Source organism: Theropithecus gelada, chromosome 13, assembly GCF_003255815.1.
Source record: "Theropithecus gelada isolate Dixy chromosome 13, Tgel_1.0, whole genome shotgun sequence".
Taxonomy (NCBI): domain Eukaryota; kingdom Metazoa; phylum Chordata; class Mammalia; order Primates; family Cercopithecidae; genus Theropithecus; species Theropithecus gelada.
In genome coordinates, this window is record NC_037681.1 from 48,290,538 (window position 1) to 48,308,012 (window position 17,475).

Genomic DNA, 17,475 nt, shown 5'->3' on the forward strand with positions numbered 1-17,475 from the left:
CCAGAGTGCCAGTGAGACCCTTTGCTCTTTAATGTCATCATCTGTGAAATGACAGTTCTTGAGTTTAGTTTATGAGTGTTAGTAATATGCTAAAATTTCATCAGTGCTGCATACATAGCATTGTGCTAGGTGCTATACTAGGACTTACTTAAAAAAGAGTATAACATAGCTCTTTACATGAGAATCTTATGATCTGGTTGAGAAAACAAGCCACAATGAGAAAAACAGACAAATAATACTTGGAGTCATGTGATTAAATATAAAACAAGAGACTGAACAGATGAGAATGTGCGAAGGTTCTTACGCTCAGCATTTTATTGCGTCAATGATTAACTGCCATTTCTGTAATAAAGTACTAGAGTAAACTACCTCCTTTGCTATCAAGAATTCCCGCTTGATAATTCCCACTTTCATAATCTGTATAATGTGAGTTTAACTCCCTTTGTTCACCCACATGTTAAACTTTAAAACAGTGCATTCCCGGTATATTTAGGTACTTTGAAATTGGTAAAAGATACATTTTTACAGTATAGTTTTTATCCAAAATCCTTTCTACACTCTAACACCAAGATATGTTTTTTGTTCTTGTTACTGCTATATTCCTATCACTTAGTGCCAGACACACAGTGAACACTGATGAAATATAGTTGAGACACAAATTTGAAATTATACTTAACTGTCAGCAATTTTAAAATCATTTAAAAATAATTTTTGAATTAAAAGTGATTCAATTTGGAATATTGGCTTTTTCAACCTTGGCTCTAACTATGTGTGAGGACAAGTTGCCATTCTATAAATATGATTTTAATGTAGCCAGTAGCTTTTTCTTTACTAGTTTTTTCATACTTGTATAAGGAAATGGCTTTCTAGATGAGTGAATTTCCCTGCTGTATTAGTTATCTGTTACCGATTTATGACAGCAGTTTCATGGGAGACCTTAAGCTAGAACTGCCCAGCCAAGCCATTCCCAAATTCCGACCCAAAGAAACTGTGAAAGATAATAAATGTTAGAAATGTGAAGTTTTGTGATATCACAATATAAAGACTTTCATATGCTTTACTTGAAGACTGTTCATCAGTGTATCACTCTGAATTCTTTACTTCTGAAAAGTGGTGAAATACTTTAAAAGGAAAAGATAAAATCAGGCCATCATAGCCAAGTTTTCTTAGTCAAATAGGAAAGGGTTGTATTTAGCCTTAAAATACTTTATAATTGTGTCCAAGAACCATGGCTCATGCCTATAATCCCAGACTTTCGGAGGTTGAGGCGGGAAGATTGCTTGAGGTCAGGAATTCGAGAGCAGCCTGGGCAAAGCCCTGAAATACTGTCTCAAAAAGAAAAAAAATGTAGCCGAGTGTGGTGGTGCTTCTGTAGTCCCAGCTACTTGGGAAACTGAGGTGGGAGGATTCTTTGAGCCCAGATGTTCAAGGCTGCAGTGAGTTATAATTGTACCACTGCACTCCAGCCTGGGCTCTAGAGCAAGACACTGTCTCCTAAAAAATTATAATAGTAAAATAGTTCATAGTTCGTGTTCATTATAAAAATCAAAACAATGCAGAAAGCAACTGGGTGCAGTGGCTCATGCCTATAATCCCAGCTCTTTGGGAGGCTGAGGCAGGAGGATTACTTAATTCCAGGAGTTTGAGACCAGCCTGGGCAACATGGTGAAACCTTGCCTCTACTAAAAATACAAAAAATTAGCCAAGTGTGGTGGCGTGTGCCTGTGGTCCCAGCTACCTGGGAGGCTGAGGTGGGAGGATCGCCTGAGCTTGGGAAGCTCTTTGAAGCTTCAATGAGCTGTGATCGCACTACTGTACTCCAGCTTGGGTGACAGCAAGACCTTGTTTCAAAAAAAAAAAAAAAAAAAAATGCAGAAAGGTAATTAGAAGAATGTTGTTGTAAAAATCATTTCAAATCTGGCCACATTTTGGTTATTCTCCTTCTGAAATCTGTTTATGTGTGTAGATATACATACTTACAAGTGTCCTTTTTCCATAAGTGGAATCATACTATTTCCATGTATTTTTAAAGCTTTTTAAACATTACTATGGGTTTAAAATTCACCCAAACTCCCCTTAGTGCTGTATGACGTTGGAAAGATCACTTCCTTGAAGTGGGGACAGGAGTGGGTAATACTCTCCAAAAGCACAATCAAGTCAAAATGGTAATCTCCAGTTAGCAGCAGGCCTTCTGTTTTACTGAGAGGAATATGCAGATTTGGGGCCAAGTCAAACTGTTCAAGGCAACAGAGGAAAGCTCTTTTAAACCCATGCTCTTTTTTTTTGTTTGTTTTTTGTTTTTGAGACGGAGTCTTGCATTGTTGCCTAGGCGGGAATGCAGCGGCATGATCTCAGCTCACTGCAACCTCCGTATCCTGGGTTCAAGCGATTCTCCTTCTTCAGCCTCCCTAGCAGCTGGGACTACAGGCATGCACCACCACACCCGGCTAATTTTTGTATTTTTAGTAAAGATGAGGTTTCACCATGTTGGCTAGGCTGGTCTTGAACTCCTGACCTCAGGTGATCTGCCTGCCTCAGCCTCCCAAAGTGTTGGGATTACAGGTGTGAACCACCACACCCTGCCCCCATGTTCTTTTTTGATTAATGGAAAAACGAGTACCCTCCTCTTGTGCACCTTGAATTTTCACAGTAAATTAAAGAACATGACGAAACCAATTTTAGACAGAGGTAACTTAAGAAGAGGAAACATTTTAGTTTAATCTTAGAAGAAACTTTGTGTACATGGCATTGGGTTGTTTCCTGTAAACCTATTTATCCTAGGTAATATAAGGAAGATAGAATGTAACGTATCTTAAATAATTTGCCCAACATTTCATTGGAAGACAAGCTGAATGCCACTTAGGAGAAAGAGACCTACTAATGGCAGCTTTCCTCTGTTGCCTTGAGCACTTTGGCTCTTGGCGCCACATTTGTATATTCCTCTCAGCAAAGCAGAGTCCCTGCGGCTAACTGGAGATGATAATTTTGACTTGAGTGTGCTTTTGGCAAGTATTACTCTTCACACCCCTCTCCCCCATTCCCACTTCAAGTAAGTGATCTTTCCAATATCATAAAACACTAAGGTGAGGTTTTGTAAATTTTTCTTCTGTCTTTTCTGTGACATTTTAGTGGCCCTTATAGATTGGCTAGCCTACCCATTAACCTGACTGTTTCCATAGAAGATTTGGCTATCATCTCACACTTTAAACTCTTCATTTTCTTTTCCTTAAACATGCTCCTTTCCTAGTCAGCCTTGTTCAGAAAATCCATTTTGTCTCGTCTCCACTGCTGTTACTCTGGTCCAAGGATCCATCGTCTTTCTTTCTTTTTTTCAGCTCTAAAGTGGTTATTATTATTATTATCCTACCTGCATTGGGTTTTCAGTCCCAATGGAGATTGAGAAACCTAGTGAGACCAGTAGCATCCCTGGGGTGGGGGGTAAACACAAGACTCATCCACATTGCTCCCAGCTGCCCTGGCCTTCCTACAACTCTTAGAGGTTTGCAGTCCTGGTCCCTTATAGCCAGCTACGTAGCGATGTCTTTCCTGAAATAGAGACTTTAGGCAGCAGAGCTCCTCATCCCATTCCAGGTGGATAACCACACCCTGAAACACTCCTTTCCATGACTGAAGGTGAGAGGCTGAAGGGAATGCTTTCTGCCCCCTGTGACCCTGTGCCTTTCCAGCACCATTCTTGCTCTCATGTGCCTGAGTGTGGGCCTTTTCTGCCAAGTGGGCTACACTCTGCTCAGCCCGCACATCACAGAAGACTGTCTCCTCACTGAAGACTGTGAAGTGAATGTTTATACTAAAGTGGCAGCATTATCACTGCACCAGAGCTAGAAAATGGACAGGCAAGGCTCTCTGTAGATAGCAGAGAAGTAGGTAATACCATCTACAAATGCATGTTGGTTTTGCTCCATCATCTTTCTTGACTAAAATGGTCTCCTATCTGGTCTGGCTGTGTTCATTTTATCTCTCATGGTCTTTTTTTTTTTTTTTTCTATACAGTAGACAAAGTGATCTTTTAAAAACATAGATGTTTTTGCCCTTCTGCTCAAAACCCTCCTTTGTGCTTGGCATAAAAGCTGAATGAATTGTAACCACTTGGAGGCCCCGTGTGATCTGTCCCTTGATTTTGCCCCTCTCTCCCTCATTTACTGTGTCCTAATCTTTTGCTTTTCTCTCCCTCATTTGCTGTGCTCCAGCCGCATTGCCCAGATATATCAAGATTTCTTCCCCAGATGTACCAAGCTTGTTCCTGTCTTCACACCTTTGCACCAGCTGTTTCCTCTGCCTGGAATGCTCTATCCCAGAACTTGGCATGGTGGGCCACTTTGTGTGATTCAGTTTTCGGATTTCACCTCCTCCAGAGGTCCTCTTTGATCTTCCAGTGTAAAGTAGCTCCTGCTTCAGTGCAGCACCCTGTTTTATTTTCCTCATAGTATTTAGCAATCCTAAACCATCTTTATATGTTTGTCTCTTGTTTATCATTTTCTTTTTCCCTTGCTAGAATTTAAGTCCCATGAGACCGTAGATCTTCTCTGTCTCGTCCATGCTATAATCCTAACACGTAGAGCAATGCTTGATAAATCTTATCTAAATGAAACAAATCAGTGAATGAAAAACAGAGATAGAGAAATACACTTTTTTCTTCATAAAATTTTAATTTTTTAGTTGACACATAGGAATTATACATATTTATGGGGTACATAATGATGTTTTGATACATATAGTGTATAGTAATAAGATCAGGGTAATTAGCATATCCTCATCTCAAACATTTATCATTTATTTGTGATATAAACAGTCAGTATCCTCCTTCTAGCTATTTGAAACTGTTTATTATTGTTAACTCTAGTCATCTACAGTGGTGTAGTACACTAGAACGTATTCCTCTTATCTTGCTGTAATTTTGTATCCTTTAGCAAATCTTTTCCTATCCCCCTTAGAAACGTACCTTTTAATACACTGAGGTTGCTGGAACCAGCTGTTGATGTAGTAAGGGAGGAAGGTGACATGACAGGGCACAAAATCACTTAACCAGTCCTGGTTAAAGTATATAATAAAAAGTGTGGCCCAACAATGAGTGTAACCATTCGGGAAAAAAACAATTTCTCATTGAAGAAGGAGTGAGTTATTCAAACAAACTGGAATCAGATTAATCCTGAGGATTTCCTGTACTACTAATAACTTCAGTCTTTAAGCTATGTAGTTAGATAATTTGATCCCCAAGCCCCAAAAAGATCCTTGATTGTGAATGGTGTTTTTCATAAATTTAAAGCATTGCAGTTGAATGCAATAGAAAAGGAAAAATCTTAGTGTTGCTTATAGGGTTCATAGCAGCGTGCTCAGAATGACATGAGGCTCATTACCATCATTAGATTACATTTTATAATGTTAGAATTTATGTGTTTTCTATAGTCTTTTAAAATAACTACTGTGTTGTGGGGTAGAAAAGATTATACTAAAAGGGAAATATGATGCCCCTAAAATGTACTCTGAGGAATTTTTTTATATTGAAAGGAAAATGAGAAAGTATTCTTAAAACCTGTGAAATACAGGCTGGGCGCGGTGGCTCAAGCCTGTAATCCCAGCACTTTGGGAGGCTGAGACGGGCGGATCATGAGGTCAGGAGATTGAGACCATCCTGGCTAACATGGTGAAACCCCGTCTCTACTAAAAAATACAAAAGAAAAAAAAAAACTAGCCGGGCGAGGTGGTGGGCGCCTGTAGTCCCAGCTACTTGGGAGGCTGAGGCAGGAGAATGGCGTAAACCTGGGAGGCGGAGCTTGCAGTGAGCTGAGATCCGGCCATTGCACTCCAGCCTGGGCGACAGAGCGAGACTCCATCTCAAAAAAAAAAAAAAAAAACAAAAAACCTGTGAAATATAAAAATAGGTTACCATTCAGTTGCTGGTATAGCTTTGTTGTTTAGTTTGTAAACTGGTATTTTTATTGACCCCTGAAGATACTGAGGAATAATCAACTTAGTGATTTATGTTAAACATATTCTTGTTATGTTTCTGGGTTTTTTTTTTCTTTTTTGAGACAGTGTCTTACTCTGTCATCCAGGCTGGAGCACAGTGGTGCAATCTTGGCTCCCTGCAGCCTCCACCTTCCAGGTTCAAGCGATTCTCCTGCCTCAGCCTTCCGAGTAGCTGGGATTACAGGTGTATGCCACCATGCCTGGCTAATTTTTTTTTGAGATGGAGTTTTGCTCTGTGCCCAGGCTAAAGTGCAGTGGCGGGATCTTGGCTCATTGCAACCTCCGCCTCCTGGGTTCAAGCGATTCGCCTGCCTTAGCCTCCCAAGTGAGTAGCTGGGACTACAGGCGCTTGCCACCATGCCCAGCTAATTTTTGTATTTTTAGTAGAGACAGGGTTTCACCATGTTGGTCAGGATGGTCTTTATACGTGTCTCTTGACCTTGTGATCCATCCGCCTCAGCCTCCCAAAGGGCTGGGATTACAGGTGTGAGCCACCGCCCCTGGCCTAATTTTTGAATTTTTAGTAAAGATGGGGTTTCACCATGTTGGCCAGGCTGGTCTTGAACTCCTGACCTCAAGTGATTTGCCTGCCTTGGCCTCCCAAAGTGCTGGGATTGCAGGTGTGAGCCACCGTGCCTAGTCACTGTCTAGTTCTTTTCCCTTTCACACTCAAATCGTTTTGGGAAAAAGTAATAGTAAATCTCTAATGTGGGGTCTGAATTACTTAAAGTCAAAATTTTTTGGATTTATTTTTAAATGACTCTTGCCTAAGTTGCCATGTAGGGAAGTTGTACATTTATTTTAACTATGCATCCATCCGTTAAATTACTTCTATAGGTTCTTTTTTAGAATTGCTTCACAGCCAGTTTTGGAATTACGAAAGAAAATTAGCCTCCTTGCTTTCATTTATACATTAAAAATCTCATCTTTTTAAAACAAAATGAAGACATATTACTTTCTCAATTGACTTCATATTAATATTTTATAAACTTATGAAGCTTATGCAGCTGTTATGCAGTTGAACTTACGACTTCTAAGATAATAAATTATTTTGTACAACAAATCTGTGAAGAGCAAGAAACATTGTATAACTTTGTGAAATAATAGATTAAAAAAAACTAGGCCAGGTTCAGTGGCTCACACCTACGATCCTGACACTTTGGAAGGCTAGATGGGAGGAGGACCACTTGAGCCCAGGAGTTTGAGACCACCCTGGGTAACATAGTGAGACTGCCTCTCTTTAAAAAAAAAAAAAGCCAGGTGTGGTGTTGTGCACCTGTGGTCTCAGCTGCTTGGGAAGTTGAAGTGGGAGGATTGCTTGAGCCTGGGAGATTGAGGCTGCAGTGAGCAGAGATTGCATCACTGCACTCCAGCCTGGGCTACAGAGCGAGACCTTGTCTTGAAAAACAAAACAAAAAGAAAATACCAAACTGTTGAGACCTGGGTGACTACCCCCCACCTTTAAAATTTGCATTTTACTTGAAATTGAGTGCGCATTGTGCTTTCCTGCAGATGAAAGTTATGGTGTGCCAAATCTAAAGGAAGCACTGTACCTTTGTGGAAGGAAAGAAAACCATCTGGTACCAGAAAAAGGCCAAAAGTGGGCTCTTTTTTGTAGTAACAGAATGAAAGCTAAGAGTCCATATTTAAAAGATGATCATAAAACTAATCTTATTTTACAGTTCTTGGCATAAGAATAGACATGTGTTTTGGATAATATACCTAATTTTAAAAGTCGAGATATGCCTCTTTGAGAGAAGTAGTTGAAGCACACTGTTGATGTTTGTCGTTAGAACACATGTAAGTTTTATTGTGAAATAAATGAATTATTTGTTTTAGGATGAGTCTTCGTGTCTTGGCTTCCGTGACTATTAAAGGCTTTTATTTTGTTCTGTAAGACAGTGTTTTAATCTGTTCTGTATAAGGATCCCTTTTTGTTTAGTATCATAAATATGTGGGTTTTTAAAGTTTGTTTTTAAAAAATCTTTTCTTTCTTTTGTTTCTGCATTTTTTAAAGCTGCACATCATTGACTCCTGGGCCCAACTGTGACCGATTTAAACTGCACATACCATATGCTGGAGAGACATTAAAATGTAAGTAAACGATGACTATTTTACTCAAAATGTAGGTTACAGTGTCAGCTATTGGACTTTGTGCTTTAGTTTTCATTTCCGGCTGTTAGTTGTTATCCCCTAAGATATTGATCACTAGCATTTACCACTTTTCTTATCTGTCATTCAATTCTAGTTTGATTAAAAGTAAGGCAGTTGGCAGGGAATAAGTTGTAGTTAAATAGGCATGCACAGAAATTCCTAATTTTTAGGCGTGCCCAGTAATTTTTATGTGTTTTTTTTCTTTATAGGTGGCTTTTATGTAATACTCAATAAAAAGTCCACTGCTTTAGAATACCTGGCCATTTAGAAACAGTTTTTAGGTAGGAGTGGCTGCTGTCCATCACTGCTGCTAACCCCCCTCTGGAACTGCTGTGCCACGACTTGTCACTGATCTATCTCCTGTTGTTAACCGAAGTGTAAGAGTCCTGCCTCAAAAACTCTTGGTGTGGCTAGGCATATCAACATGTTATCTCCTTTAAAGCAAGGATCAGAGATACAAATGGTCTACGAGGGTTAGATTGGTAACATAGTAAGGGAAACAGGCTAGGTGTGGCAAATTGGGACACCCTGTCACTTAAGGGGAGTGCCTCTACTGATTTATTGCGAGAAGGTGGATGTCTGAAGTTTTATGTGAATTCTGTCAGTTTTAGATGTGGCTACTTTTTCAAAATTAAAAACATGGTGTGGGCCAATATTCTGCAGGCTAAACCTAACGTGTCTGTGGGCTGGCTTGAGTTCCTGGACCACAAGTTTTTTTATCTTGGATGGATAGTATGGAAGATCTGTCATTGGACTTAGCCCACTAGCTTCAGCAGCCGTCTAGGCTGTATCAGCTTTTCTCTGTCACTATTACAATACTTGTGGCTTTGGTTGGTTAGTGTTGGTAATCTCACCAGGAATTTTCTCTCTTGAACTTACACTTGTGGTGAACAGCCTATTAAAGTTCTCCTATTCTTAAAAAGAAAAGTAGAGAACATGGATATTAAACATGGGATAGATGGATAAACTGCTTTTTGGCCTGTGGACCAGTGTGTTTTACCATTACATGCCAGGAGGGGCCACAACTCTGTGTAGTATTTTGTATTCTTAGTACTGTATTCTGTAGGATCACTTGATACTAATTTATCAAATGCCACATTAAATGAGAAATGTTGGACATGCTGACTTGTCAGCCTTGCATTACTAGACCATTTTCTGGAAACCATTAAAATATAAAATAATTTTACCTGTCTGAAGTAGTAGGACAGATTTGATTGCTACTTTTTTTTTGAAAAAATTATTAACTAAATTTAAAAGAAATGATCAAAGTAAATAATTCATGTGGTTAAAAATGTAAAAGTACTGGAATTTTTTGATACATGAAACCAGTAGTCTTCTCTCCCAGTCCAGTTTCCTGAGAGAATCACTTGCAGATTCTAAAAATTTTCAGTTTAGCTCTCGGGGATGATCTCCATATCTTTAAACAATATACTTTTGCCTCTATTTCTTGCCTTATCAGTTTTAGACATTGTTATTTTTTGACTTCCTGTGCTGATACATGAAGCATCAGCCTATTTTTCCTATACCCCTTAACTATTTTTTCTTTTCCTTCTTAATGTAATTATATCACCATTATTGGTTCCTGTGTTGGTTACCCTGTAGCTTAAAAATTTTTACTTACTTTTTTTAATGGATCACTTTACACGTTGTATTACACAGTTAATGAATAGCCCCTAAGAATTCTTAGTAAGTACGTGGTACACAGTTAGCTTTGTTATTACTTAAGGACAATCTCTGTGCAAGAATGGTGAACATTTAGGGTAGTATACTCTTTAGTTTTACATTAATCATAGATACTGTGTCTTTTGCTTCTGCATTTTATAAGATGAATATATTAGCCCCTGCCCTTCCTTCAATTCCTCTTCCTTCAACTCCCAGCTTTTGTCTTCCGTTATTTTCCTTTTGCATTTTCAAGTTGATAACTTACTGTCCGTTCTAAATCTGTAGTTGTCTTCTGTGCCTTGTCTATAAATTGCTTGAATGATTGCTCTGGAGGCCTGTTCCTGCATGATTATCACTGTGAGATTTGCCTTTATTATTATTTTGAATTTGACCTTGTTTTGTAGAATCTATGTATCATAGATTCTATGTTTTGTAGAATGATTTTCTTGATAATCATTCTCTTGCTGGAACTCATTCTCAAATAACTTGCTTAGATTCTGTTCCTCTCTCTACCCTTCTGCCTTTCCTTTAGCCCATCTGATAATTTTTTATTACTACAGTCACAATTAGATATCTTAATTTCTAAGAACTCTTTCTTGCACTGTTTCTCATTCTCAGCATCTTCTTATTTTATGAATATAGGTCCTTTAAAATCCTTCAAAAAATAAAATTTGGAGATTTTTTAAAAAAAAGTTTTCTTCTGTTATCTGAATTATTTTAATTTTTCCTAGGGATTATATTTTTGTTTATCATATTTTTCCCTCTTTTATTCTATAGGTTTTCTTCAAATAAAAGGTATTCATTTATGTTTAAGATAGACAATAAAATACTGAATGGGACTTCTGAGTAGGTGAGCAAGGCTTATGGAATGTGTGGATGAATGATGGGCCAGATGTGAGTCAACTGTTCTAGCTCTCCTCACATAGTTTGTTCTGTTTCTTCAGTGAATACCTGGGGATACATACCTGGTCACCCTGTCATTTCCAGGGGGTGGGTAGATAGACTATTCCGTGAGGAGCTTTTGCTTACTCTCCCTGTTCTTAGCCGTGTGTCTCACTCTTGCCTCCCCTTAACATGGGATAACTACCAACTTTTATGGGTTTAATTAAGACAAATGACTTCCTTCCTCGTCTTCTTCACATTATTATAGGCCAAAGCTTTCCTCTGCCCTATCTTGTCAAGTACTACACTTCCATCTGCATTCTATCTCTAGCAATTTGCTAAACTTTCTCATTTACTGATTACTCTCTTCCCTTCCTCTTCATCTTCCTGTTGTTTGGGATTTTATCTTTCTGTATTAACTATCATTTAATGGGATTGGAGGGTGGGTCTTAGAGAAGAAATAAGGTTATGTGGTCAGTCCACGGTCTTGAGACAAAAATAATGTGACTTCACAGGCATCTTTCGTTTTTTTTTTTTTTTTTTTTTTTGAGACAGACTCTTGCTCTGTGTCCCAGGCTGGAGTGCAGTGGCGCGATCTCGGCTCACTGCAAGCTCTGCCCCCCGGGTTCATGCCATTCTCCTGCCTCAGCCTCCCAAGTAGCTGGGACTACAGGCGCCCACCACCACGCCCGGCTAGTTTTTTGTATTTTTTTAGTAGAGACGGGGTTTCACGGTGTTAGCCAGGATGGTCTCGATCTCCTGACCTTGTGATCCGCCCGCCTCGGCCTCCCAAAGTGCTGGGATTACAGGCTTGAGCCACCGCGCCCGGCCCACAGGCATCTTTCTAGTAGTATGGGTTTATGTTGGGAAGCATTTGCTGATACCCTATGTCCTCTCATTACTATAAGCTCTTCATGGGAAGCCTTTAATAACATTTGTGATTAGTGTATTAGGTCTGTCACTCATCATATAATATAATTATGTTCTAGCAAACTGTTGTTGAATATTGTCATTATACATTGGGGACTTAGTTTAGCCCACAGTATGTTCTATAATAAATAAATAATAAGTGAGCATTGTATAATGGCGATTCTTATGCTAAAACAAGTCAAGATTCTAGTGTTAAGCAGCTCACAGCCAAATAAAAGGCAAAGGTAATTGACCATGGAAACTATATTTATAAAAGTTCATAGAATTAGAAAGATGAGTTTTTTTAAAAAAACACACACATATATGTGTATATATATAACATACACATATATACACACACATGCGATCTCGGCTTACTGCAATCTCCACCTCCCGGGTTCAAGCAATTCTTCTACCTCAGCCTCTGGAGTAGCTGGGACTACAAATGCCCACCACTACGCCTGGATAATTTTTGTATTTTTATTAGGGACAGGGTTTTACCATGTTGACCAGGATGGTCTTGATCTCTTGACCTTGTCATCTGCCCGCTTCAGCCTCCCAAAGTGCTGGGATTACAGGCGTGAGCCACTGCACCTGGCCGGTTTTTTTTTTTTTTTTTTTTTTTTTGAGACAGAGTCTTGCTATGTTGCCCAGGCTAGACTTGAACTCCTGGGCTCAAGTGTTCTTCCTCCGTCAGCCTGCTAAGTAGCAGAGACTATAGGCACACATCACCATGCTCAGATCTTTTCGTTTTAATAATACAATCATCCCTCAGTAACCATGAGGGATTGGTTCCAAGACTTCTTGTGCAAGTCCCTGATATAAAAGGGCATAGTATTCACATATATCCTATGCCCATCTTTCTGTGTACAGGCATACCTCATTTTATTGTGCTTCAACAAGGATATTATGTGTTTTTTTTTTTTTTTTTATAAATTGATTGATGGTTTGTGGCAATCTTGTGTTGAGCAAGTTTATCAGAGCCATTTCCCCAAAGCATAGGCTTATTTCATGCCTTTGTGTCATGTTTTGGTGATTTTTGTACCATTTCAAACTTCTTTATTATTTTTTTAAACTTAAAAATGTTTGCTTTTTAAATCATGAAGTATTTCCACATACTTTTTCATTATTATTCTGTTTTGGTGATCTGTGACTAGTAATCTTGAATGTTACTATTTTTGTGTTGAGATGCCATAAACCATACATACCCATTTAAGATAGTGAATTTAATCAATAAATGTGTATGTTCTGATTGCTGTAGTGATTGACCTTTTTCCTTTCTCCCTCTCCTTGGGCCTTCTTATTCCCTGAGACACAGCAGTATTGAAATTAGGCCAGTTAGTAACCTTGCAATGTCCTCTGAGTGTTCAAGTGAAGAGTCCCACACCTCTCACTTTACATCAAAAGCTGGAAATGACGAAATTTAGTGAGGAAGGCATGTTGAAAGCTGAGACAGGCTGAAAACTAGGCCCCTTGGCCAAACAGTTAACCATGTTGTGAATGCAAAGAAAAATTTCTTGAAGGAAATTAGAAGTGCTACTCTAGTGAACACATGAATTATAAGAAAGTGAAAAAATTATTGCTGATATGGAGAAAGTTTTCGTGTTTGAATGAAAGATCAAACCAGCCACAGAATTCCCTTAAGCCAAAGCCTAATCAAGAACAAGTCCTAATTCTCATCAATTCTAAGAAGATTGAGAGAAGTGAAGAAGCTGCAGAAGAAAATTTGAAGCTAGCGGAGGTTGGTTCATGAGATTTAAGAAAAGAGGCCATTTCTATCACACAGAAGTGCAAGGCGAAGCAACAAGTGCTCATGTAGAAGATGCAGTAAGTAATCCAGATGTAGCTAAGATATCATTGATGAAGGGCTACACCTAGCAACAGATTTTCAGTGTAGATGGAACAGCCTTATGTTGGAAGAAGATGCCATCTAGAACTGTCATAGTTAGAAGGCAATGCCTGGCGTCAAAGGATGGGCTGACTTTCTGGTTAGGGACAAAGGCAGCTAGTGACTAGTTTGAAGCCAAGGATCATTTATCATTTTGAAAATCCTAAGGCCCATAAGAATTTGCTAAATCTAACTCTGCCTGTGTTCTACAGTGGAATAACAATCATCTGTTTACAGCGTGGTTTACTGAAAGCCACTGTTGAGAACTACTGCTCAGAGAAAATGATTCCTTTGAAAATATTATTGCTCTTTGACAGTGCACCTCATCACTTGAGATGTGTTGGAAATAGAACTAGAATTAGAAGTGGATCCTGAGAATGTGACTGAACTGCTACAATACCATGATAAAACTTGTACAGATGAAGAGGGTTGCTTCTTACAGATGAGCAAAGAAAGTGGTTTCTTGAGATGGAATCTACTTCTGGTTAAGATGCTGTGAACATTGTTGAAATGACAACAAAGGCTTTAGAATATTTCATAAACTTAGTTGATAAAGCTTCGCCAGGGTTTGAGAGGATTGACTCCAATTTTGAAAGAAGTTCTACTCTGAGTACAATTCTATCAGACAGTATCTTCTGCTGTAGAGAAATTTTTCCTAAGGGAAAAGTCGATTAACGTGGCCGACTTCATTGTTGTCTTATTTTAAGAAATTGCCATAGCCATGCCACCCTTCAGCAACTACCATGCTAATCAGTCAGGAGCCATCAGCATCGAGGCAGGACCCTGCAGTAGCAAAGAGACTGTGACTTGCTGAAGGCTGAGATCATTGTTAGCATTTTTAAGCAATTCAGTATTTTATTCTTATTTTTATTTTTATTTTTTTTGTATTTTTGTTTTGAGACAGGGTCTCGCTTTGTCTCCCAGGTTGGAGTGCAGTGGTGTGATCTCAGCTCACTGCAACCTCTGCCTCCCAGGTTCAGGCGATTCTCCTGCCTCAGCCTCCCGAGTAGCTGGGATTACAGGTGCTCACTACCATGATCCTGTTAATTTTTATATTTTTAGTAGAGACGTGGCTTCACCATATTAGCCAGGCTGGTCTTGAACTCCCAACCTCAGGTGATCCACCGACCTTGGCCTCCGAAAGTGCTGAGATTATAGGAGTGAGCCACCATGCCTGGCCGCAATACAGTATTTTAAAATCAGGTATTATCATTTTATTTTAGACATAATGCTATTATACACTTAATAGACTACAGTATAGTAAACATAACTCTTATATGCACTGGGAAACCAAAAAGTTTATATGACTTTGCTTTATTGTGATACTTGCTTTATCGCGTTGGTCTGGAACTAAACCCAGAATATCTTTGCCTTATGTTTGTACTTTAAATCATCTTTAGATTCCTTATAATGCCTAATACAATGTAAATTCTATGTAGCTGGCTGTGATATGGTATTGTTCAGGGAATAATGACAAAGGTCTGTAAATGTTCAGTTCAGATGCAGTTTGTTTTTTGAATTTTTATTTTTAGAGACAGGGTTTCACTATGTTGGCCAGGCTGGTCTCAAACTCCTGACCTCAAGTGATCTGCCGCCTTTGGCCTCCCAAAGTGCTGAGATTGCAGGCATGAGCCACTGTACCCAGCCTGTTTTTTTGAATATTTTTGATCAACTGGTTTGTTGAATGCATGGATGTGGAACCCATGGATAGAGAGCTGACTGTAGCCATTGTATAACTGGAGTGAGATGATATCTCATTGTGGTTTTGATTTGCAGTTCCCTGATAATTAGCGATGTTGAACATTTTTTCATATACTGTTGGCCATTTGTATGTCTTTTGAAAAATGTCTATTTAGGTCTTTTACCCATTTTTAATTGAATTATTTTCTTTTTCTATTGAGTGGCTTGAATTCTTTATATATTCTGCTTATTAACCTCTTGTTAGATGTATAATTTGCAAATATTTTCTCCCATTCCATAGATTGTCTCTTCAGTCTGTTGATTGTTTCCTTTGATGTGCAGAAGCTTTTTAGTTTGATGTAATCTATATATTTTTGCTTTTGTTTTCTGTGTTTTTGAGAGCTTATCCAAAAAATTCTTACTGAGACCAATGTGACGAGGCATTTCTCCTATGTTTTCTTCTAGTAGTTTCACAGTTTCTGATCTTACATTTAACTCTTTAATCCTTTTTGAGTTGATTTTTGTATATGATGAAAGGTAAGGGCTAGTGTTACTTCTTTTCATGTGGATATGCAGTTTTCCCAACACCATTTATTGAAGAGACTGTCCTTTCTCCAATGTGTGTTCTTGGCACCTTTGTCAAAAATCAGTTGGCTATAGAAGCATGTATTTATTTCTGGGCTTTCCATTAATTTTAGTAACCTTAAATCCATTGTATACGAGATCAGTAAGGTCATAGTGTTTAATTACCACAATATTTGTGATAGAATTCAGCCTCCTACAACCAACATAATATTAATCTTTAGATGAACAAACACAATTCTCAGCAACACACATTTTAACAAATGCAGTTTTCTATCACAAGCACAATTGAAAGGTTATATAGTTTTACAAACTCTTGGAAGATAACTATCACAGCAAACAGAAAAACTCTTTGCCCGCCCCGTTTTGTTTTTCTTTTTTGAGACAGAGTCTCGCCCTGTCCCCCAGGCTGGAGTGCAGTGGCACGGTGTCAGCTCACTGCAACCTCCGCCTCCCGGGTTCAAGCAATTCTTCTGCCTCAGCCTCCCAAGTAGCTGGGACTACAGGCACGTGCCACCACACCCAGCTAATTTTTGTATTTTTAGTAGAAATGGGGTTTCAGCATATTGGCCAGGCTGCTCTCGAACTCCTGACCTTGTGATCCACCCGCCTCAGCCTCCCAAAGTGCTGGGATTATAGATGTGAGCCACCGCGCTTGGCCAGCTCTTTGCCTTTTTAAAGAAACAGACCTCTAAGGAAACCTAATTATATTGTAAGAGGAAAATGAGTAAGTATAGATTTAAATTATATTCTGTGGTAAATAATAGATAAATATTCTCTAACCTTCTCCTTTTTCTTTCCAAGCAAAGGGTAATGGCTAACTCAGTGCTTTGCAGTCATAAAATTTTTATATAAACAATTTTTTAAATCTAAAGTTTCTCATTAAATCTCATTAAAAACTTGTGGTGTGTGGTTTAAACTTTATTTATTTATTTATTTATTTATTTTGAGACCCAAGTCTCGCTCTATCACCAGGCTGGAGTGCAATGGAGCGATCTCGGCTCACTACAACCTCGGCCTCCTGGGTTCAAGTGATTCTCCTGCCTCAGCCTCCCAAGTAGCTGGGACTACAGGTGCTCGCCACCATGCCCAGCTAATTTTTGTATTTTTAGTAGAGACAGGGTTTCACCATGTTGGCCAGGATGGTCTTGATTTCTTGAGATCTGCCCACCTCGGCCTCCCAAAGTGCTGGGATTACAGGTGTGAGCCACTACGCTTGACCGGTTTAAACTATAGTTCTAACCAATGCTGAATCAAAGTATTCAGTAATTTACTAGAATTTACAGTAATTTTATTTCATAACTTTAAGCTCAATAAAGTTAGAGATGGAGACTGTTGTGTTTATTAAATTAAATCTTCAGTCCCTAGCACAGTAAAGATATTCAATTAAATATTTGTCGATGAAATTGAATGAATGCATGCGTAAATTAATGAATCTGTAGTGTTCAGATTTTCGTTGGTTGAAGTATGTGTTATAAAGAATGTGGCATTCTGTTACTTGTATCAGCCTTTTGCCAACAGAAATTTGATCTTTAGGAGTTATTTATTATACAAGGAATTTGTAATTGGAACATTGCTCTTAACAATTCAGAAAACAGGAATAATGTACAGTACTTTGCAGATTTGGAGTCCAAATCAATTTTATCTTTATATGTTTTACTCTGCCCTCTGCCATCAGATTAATGAAAATAGCATGTAACTAAAACTTATATTTCAAAATATCTTGTGTA

General features: G+C 38.6%; 1 protein-coding gene across 10 annotated transcripts in view; it reads left to right on the forward strand.

Annotated features, from left to right (window-relative positions):
- The window catches only part of BABAM2 (BRISC and BRCA1 A complex member 2), a 463,266-nt gene that overhangs the window by 34,001 nt on the left and 411,790 nt on the right, over nt 1–17,475 (forward strand). For all 10 annotated transcript variants that reach the window (XR_003122373.1, XR_003122371.1, XR_003122372.1 and 7 more), the window contains one exon: nt 8,006–8,082. Coding sequence is in view for 7 of the 10 variants with exons in the window: in XM_025405839.1 (XP_025261624.1) it covers nt 8,006–8,082 (77 nt within the window). In the remaining 3 variants the exon portion in view is untranslated. The remainder of the gene's footprint in view (nt 1–8,005; nt 8,083–17,475) is intronic.